Source organism: Anguilla rostrata, chromosome 18, assembly GCF_018555375.3.
Source record: "Anguilla rostrata isolate EN2019 chromosome 18, ASM1855537v3, whole genome shotgun sequence".
Taxonomy (NCBI): Eukaryota; Metazoa; Chordata; class Actinopteri; order Anguilliformes; family Anguillidae; genus Anguilla; species Anguilla rostrata.
Window position 1 is genome coordinate 8546777 of NC_057950.1, and position 7434 is coordinate 8554210.

General features: G+C 38.5%; 1 protein-coding gene across 1 annotated transcript; it reads left to right on the forward strand.

Annotated features, from left to right (window-relative positions):
* The first annotated feature begins 1381 nt into the window (after nt 1–1381).
* vip (vasoactive intestinal peptide) lies at nt 1382–7035 on the forward strand. The gene is made up of 7 exons (XM_064317956.1): nt 1382–1516; nt 2125–2229; nt 3050–3166; nt 3363–3467; nt 4285–4416; nt 5045–5153; nt 5688–7035. The coding sequence occupies exons 2-7, from the start codon at nt 2135–2137 to the stop codon at nt 5694–5696; spliced, it is 567 nt and encodes a 188-aa protein (XP_064174026.1). The 5' UTR covers nt 1382–1516; nt 2125–2134; the 3' UTR covers nt 5697–7035.
* The last annotated feature ends 399 nt before the right edge of the window (nt 7036–7434 follow it).

Genomic DNA, 7434 nt, shown 5'->3' on the forward strand with positions numbered 1-7434 from the left:
CAGCAGCAATGCCCCGTTCGAGAATTGAACCAGAAACCTCGAAGTTAAAAGCTCAGACACTTAAACGTTATGCCACACTGCAGTTTCCTACACTACACACTTGGTCTAGACTGAAAGCATACCTGTCCTTTCCCAGGACACAGTTCTCAACTGAGTAGCCTGCCTCAGAAACTACAGAGGAGCCTTGTTGTCGAAGGCGAAGTTACGACTGCAGGTGCATAATAGGGTCTACCGAACAGAGTCTGACTAACATGTGAAAATAGAATTATTCTGATCACACAGAAAGCGAGCTCATAGCAGCCTGTCATTCGCTCAGCCACGGCAGCACGGATTAACTCGGAGTATGCCCACAGTACCCTTCTCGTGTCATTTTGACGTCGCTTTCAATTTCAATGAATGACCCTTTCCAAGGTAACGACAGAGCTGGGTTACACATAAAGAGTGAGGCTTTTGGGGGGAAAAATCTGACCCTGAACAAACACCATACGTCCTTTATATATTATTTTAAACTCCCATCACCTGACTATTCAAATTCGAGTTTGGGCTCTGAATCCATATCGGATTAATAAGGTTAGGGATTCCCTCTGATACAGTATATTATCAGGGAGACTTACATATTATAAATAAATTAATTTCTATTTTACAGTAAATGAAAACTAATTTCCAATCGCGTACCTATGTCTTCCTCGGGTATGGAAGATGCACTGTGGATCTGCTGTTTCAGTTCCTCACCATTTTATCATTCTTCTACAACTTTAAAGGTTACAAATAGAGAATGAGGTTATAAATAAAGAAGTCATTCTGTATTTGTAACATTCTTTGGTTCATAGTTGTTTAGTACCAATTGTTAAAGGTAAAAGAATAACTCTTTCAAATATGCCATTTTTTTATTCTATGTCTACTGTTATAGTATGCAGTTATCACTAACGTGTAAATATTTTACAGTGCAGAAACCAATGTGCTTTTATGGTCTCCATAATTTACCTGAAAGTATGTTTACGTCAAATCATTTCCACCATATTCCAGTGAATCTGTGCACATAATGCCAGCTGTATTGATTTAAGAATATTCCAAAAGTAGCTATTATAGGTTCCCTGCGTATTACCTACAGCTGGACATTATGGAGTACAAGCAGCAGAATGGATCAACATTATGCATCGCATAAAATGTGGCACTTTCTCTGGGTAAAACTTAATTCCACCGTAGGGTTGGTTCATCAGACTAAGGCGGCCAACAACCGGTGACGAAGGCATGCGTCCCAATGGGGCATGTAATGACGTATTAGCCCTTATCGAATCTGGTTCCTTCCTGTGTAATGAAAAGTGTTGAAATGTATAAAACGAGCCAACGGGAGCGCAAAACCTTAGAGAAACTGATTGGACAAGCGGGAGTGACATTCAGCGGAGCGCGCCCTCGCCTTTCGGAGATACTTCAGCCACCTGCATAATAAAAACCCCGCTATCAGGACCACGGACAGCTTCTGTCAAAGACACAGAGAAAATACTTCAACGCACATGTGAGTACAAGGAGTTTGTTGGCGTGTTGTGACTGTTATTCCGGGTGCTTATTTGTTGATTTGTATACTCTTGAAGTTAATGACATCCCGGTAGTTTTTATTTTTCTAATTGTTCCCTGTTAAAAAAAAATGTATACGAGTATAAGAGATCAATGCATTAAGAGACTTGTATAAGAGATCCGTTACTATAAAAAGGTATGTCTGGTTACACCTGGAACGATTGTTTAACAGCTTAAGTGGTTGATATGTAATGTTGCCTTTATTTTCGTTAACTTTGTTAATAATACTATACTTACGGTTTTTTGTAGTAATTTAGTGATAGCTGAATTTAGATTTATATCACAATAGTTTTAGTCGCCTAATTATTTAAAATGTTATCAAACATCCAAGACTAATATGTTACATTGGACATAGTTGACATGAAAAGCTATGTGAATAGCAGGTCATATGTTACCTGCTCTCGATATCACGGAAAAAGATAGCCGACATACTTGTATTCGTCCCTTTGTAGTTGGCCGAATTCTCGTGTTATAATACTTTAGATTCTCTCAGATAGTGAAGATTCAAGGCTGATTGAAGACGGATTAACACATTCTGCTCTTGCGCAGATTGAAAGCAATGTTACCAAGGAACGGCTCCCAGCTTCTCCTCCTGATAGCTTTGTGCAGCGTGTTGTATACCAGGACCCTGAGCCTACCTTATCCATCTATGAGGTATGAGCTCTCTCTCAATCCGCAAACAACGCACAGCTGTCCTCCCTACACATATTAACAGGCAGGTGCCGTTTCAAGGCTACCTTTACGTAATTACGTTGGACGATGCAAATCTCAACAAGGCGTAACTTGGCGGGATGGCATACCTGCCACCCCAATAGTGAGGGCATCGTATTGTGTCTTCCTAAAGAGTTTCTGCTCATGCAAAAAGTATGGCTATGTATGTAAATTACACTTATGTAAGCGCTCTCTCTTTTTAGGTGATGTGATTGATTATGTACACTCAATTGATTTTTCTGTATGTGTCGTGCATTGATTTACGCTCAGGACACTACAAAAAGCGGACAATAATTTGTATATAGTTTTACGCGAGCCTCATCCAATTTGCGTGTCACAGAGCACTCAAATTTGCTCAATAGCACCATTGCATTACCATACAACAATATACGATCAAAGATAAAGGATTGATATTTATTAGCATTTAAGTATTCAATAACAGTGCATTTGTACATGTACATTTCAGACCGACTGCTTTTAATATATGTTTTATACTATTTGAAACATAATTTAAAGATAACGTATCTATTGTTATACGCAAAGTAGTCGGGTTGTCACTTTTGAAAAAAATATCAGAATAACTGAAGATGGATATTCCATTCAAGCCAGAAATCGGGTTCGCATGTTTAAAGTTTCTGGGATGTTTATTCACTTAAATATCAGGAGACTACCTCGATTACCTCTGATTTATTTTAATTTTAAAATTATTATCTTGTTTTTTGGCTAGTATTGGTACAATCATCAAATTATTATTGATCCACAGGTTGGATAAGCTCGAAGGCGATAACGAGAACGACTGGACAAAGAGTCCCTCAGTTCACGATTCACTTCCAGAGAATTATAAATTTTACTACGATTTTTCAAACGCAGCAGCAGCAAGGTAAGGGTCTAATCAAAATAATTACACATTCAGTTCTTATTGCTCATTTCGTCTTATTAGTGATTCGACCATTGCAATAATTCATGCAACTGAAATGTAGCCTACCGCTTGACGAAGTGGTGTAAAGCCATCTACGCTCTGTTGTTTTCAGACTTCAATTGCATTTTCAAAGTTTTTTATTAATACATTTTTTCAGACCTACAAGACACGCAGACGGTCTTTTCACGAGCGGATATAGCAAACTTCTTGGACAGCTATCCGCCAGACGGTACCTGGAATCTTTAATTGGAAAAAGAGTGAGGTAAACTTGGGTTTATGTTCGGATTGTTTGTTTTACTTGCTTGCTCTACTTTGATAACTACTATACAACTATACAATAACTATAAATCGTACACACTAGCCCATTTCAAATTAGAGTGCTATAACCGAATAAACAGTTATCTCTGCTCATGCAGTTAAGGCAAGAGGAAATACAACGAGACGCTATTTCAGTGTATGTCTCTTAGTTTTCTATGATACATTGTACATCTAGTAACACAGAAAAGTCTGTAGGTTTGTTTTGAAGCAGCAGCCAAGTTGTGACAATTGAGGTCAACATTCCCATTCCCAAACGCATTCGAATAAATTATATTTTACATAACCTAATTATATAAAATATTATGTGTTATTTTCAATACTTTTATTCCCGTAAAATATTGCCGATGATAACTAGGTTAATGAAGGGATGGAGAGGTTGGGCAGGGGTGATCGATATTGTATCGGTAGCCTGCAGTAAGTCATTTCACCGATTGTGAGAGGTGCGCACCTTGCAAAGATTATTTGGGGCACAGGAGATCGCTATTGCAACAATACAATGAATCCTCGATTCGAAGTGCATAGGTTACTTTATTACACTAACCAAAAAGTTTGCAAATGTCTATGTTTAATTTGGGTTTAAGTTTCCAGTACGAATTTATATTGTTCAACCAGCTCAGGTCACACAAATTAATCAACATTTCGTGACGTTTCTTCGAATAGCCTACTTCTTTCCGTTTCACTGTTTCAATTTGGCACGTTAGAGCCAGATGTTCAAATAAATAGTACTTTTGCGATGTCAAATCCTCTCTGTGTAATTCCAGTAATGAGTTGATGGAGGAGCAGATGCCGGTGAAGCGTCATTCGGATGCCATTTTTACAGATAACTACAGTCGCTTCCGGAAACAAATGGCTGTGAAGAAGTATCTGAACTCTGTGCTCACAGGGAAGAGGAGGTAAGATCTCGCTGAAAAGTGCACTATTACTAGAAAAAAAAGCTGGAAATTGGGACTGCAGCGCACGGAAAAATGTCCAGCGGTAATTCAACTCTAACAGAGTACATATAAGTCCAACTGAGACCATATATACTCTGTGAGAATGTATTTAACATTGAACGTTTCACTGTGTATAATAGTTCAGGAACTGGGCTTGTAACTTGTAGGTGAGATTCTCAGGCACTGTCATTGTGCCTTTGAGAAAGATACTTTTCTCAGTTGACTAAATGAAATGCATGCAACAAGCAAAAAAGTAAATAATGGGAATTTAACTGTGTAAGGTGGTCTGGCTCTGTTAAATGTCTAAATCTTAAGACCAATTCCTATGTATTATAACGGCATAATAGCATCAATAATAACAGTCATTAATAAGTAATGAAGTCTTAGAACAGGGGGAGGTTAGTCGACTGCTTTAATTGATTTAGTGTTGAATAACAATGGACATCAACAGACCCTACAGCGCACATTCTCTCACTCTCTCTCTCTCTCTCACACACACACCCACACACTCTCTCTCTCTCTCTCTCTCTCTCTCTGTTTCATTAAAATACTATTTGTTCCTAATTTACAGTTTGTTTCTCACTGACAGCCAAGAGGACCCTTCAACTTTGAAGGAGGACTCCCCGAGAAATGACCCCCCGTTTCCAGAGAGCTACGACGATGTCAGTGTGGATGAGCTCCTCAGTCATCTTCCATTGGTAAGCCCCACGTCACGTGGTTCTACACACTATAGTCACCACTAGTGCCGTCCTCGGCATAGCCTGTGCACAAACAGGTAAAAGCAGGTGAAGCCTGGCCTCAGCTCCGCGCACCTCGCTGTCGCACGACGACGGTTGCCATGGAGCCGGGCTACGAAGCACGATGAAAGCAGACAAGCCCAAAATGGCCTGAAGAGCAGGCCTTACTCAAACCAACCAATGAGCTTTCGTCCTTGCCTCTGCCATTATTGGTCAAATGCAGACGGTGCACAGTTGTGATCCTAACTGACCCTCGCTTGGCTGCGTCACAGAAAGAACTTGAGAACACAAGGACACGTAATCACGAGAACAGGCCACCCAGCCCACAAGACTCACCATCTCCTACAAGCAGGAAAACACAAGCGTGTCTGAATGCTCGTTTGCCCCAAGCCTGCTACAGAAAACCTCACATTATACGTGACATGTTCATGTTTGACCTGGCTGTCCCTGATCAATGATCTAAAATGTTCTGTTTGTCATATTTTTATTTTACAGACACTCTGAGGAAAACTGCCTGAAAAGAATCCCGCCATCATTTCATTATTGATTTGCCGTTTGAAGACCATTTAGCTAAAAACGTCAGTATTAAAACCAAAACAGAAATATTTCAGCGTTAAAAAAATAATAATGTGTGAAAACCTGGCTCTTATATATGAAGTAAATGTTTACATTGTACATACATACTTTAGTGAAAGTTGAAATTGTATATATTGTGTGTTGGCCATGGACCAGAGGCGTTGTTTGAACTAGTCTTCTGTAAATGGTAGTTCAATAAATGCATTGAATTGAGCACTACAGTACTGGGCATAGTACAATCATATTGTATCATAGAGATGAAGACCACATAATGATCCACAATTATGCATATAATTAGTTTGTATTCGCATAGAATGATATCATAACATATACTCATCTGAAGAATTTAAGTGATGCAAGATTGGACCACCACATAATAGATGTCACTTTATTTTGTAAATCAGAACAATTTTATATGAAATTATTTATGTACCTTTATGTCCATATGCGATACCAAAAAAGTAAAACTTGTAGGAAAATTTAAAATATTTACCTGTTTTGTTCTATGAATCGCAAATGTTTGTAAGCCATAAAAGCCACTTGTTAGAAATAAACATTCTTCCAAACATTACCATATCAAACATTCCATCAGCCAGCCGATATTTTTGATCAATGCTGCAGTCGGGAAAGCACTAGCTGGACCTTGAATACAGTTCCCTCAGGGGTTATAGACTAGAATTCTTCATTTTTCCAACCTGAAAAACTGAATGGAGAAATGTTCCATCTGTCCCCCTGCCCGTCAAAATAAAGTCAAATTCTCCATCCTTCTAACGAAGCCTAACCAAGCACAGGGTCTGTTGGTAACAGATTCTTGACGAAGACATGTGTCAAAACATATGACATTGCTGTTCATTCCTTTGGGTATCCGCTGAACTGAGGATAATTTCAGCTGCTCACAGATAAGTTCGGCATCTAAATCTCTCTCTGGTCATCATGCACATGTCTTAATGCATTTTGATTTCACATTTCACACACAGTGAGACTGACTCTCGGAGGGGGGCATCGGTAATTTTAGCATAAGGCTAATAGTTTTTAGAGGGGTGTTATTATTTGCAAGTTTTTGATTAGAGTGCTTGGGAACGTGCATAACATCCTGAAAGCTCAAATGAAATGAATGGAAGACAAAGATACTTTGGGGGAGTGTGCGATTTACCAAGATATGTTATTAGAATATTTTATTTATAAAATACATTTCTTGGTTTCCTTTTTGAACGAATGTAACTTCTAATATATGCAGTTAATAAAAAAAAATACTTGTGCAAAGCTATATTTATGCGTGTGATTTTTCTTGCAGTTAAAAATAATTGAACCCTTTGAAGAGTAGGTTTTTTGGAATGCATTTCTTTTTCAAAATTCCAAGTCAGTATTCTAAAACTCCATTGCTTTCAGTTACCAGTAGTGATTGTTACGTAAGGCATTAGAATGCTTAGTTAAGAACATTCTAACCACACATTTGTGATCTTACACCTTAAAGGGTTAATTAACTTTGAGTTTCAAAAATTAAAGTTCAAAATTCTGGCTGACAACATCTAAAATGGCCAAAACTGCAGACAGCTGACAAAGATGTTCTTTGAACTTCACGGAATGAAGAAACAACATCACAGATATCACAAATGCTGAGGTGAAACGTATAGTCAGAATGGCCAAACCAGGTGTGTCACCGTTC

Coding starts and splice junctions, on each gene's coding strand:
- vip (XM_064317956.1), top strand. CDS start 2,135: ATGTTACCAAGGAACGGCTCCCAGCTTCTCCTCCTGATAGCTTTGTGC. Junction 3,167..3,362: donor TCAAACGCAGCAGCAGCAAG/GTAAGGGTCTAA, acceptor ACATTTTTTCAG/ACCTACAAGACACGCAGACG. Junction 3,468..4,284: donor TTAATTGGAAAAAGAGTGAG/GTAAACTTGGGT, acceptor GTGTAATTCCAG/TAATGAGTTGATGGAGGAGC.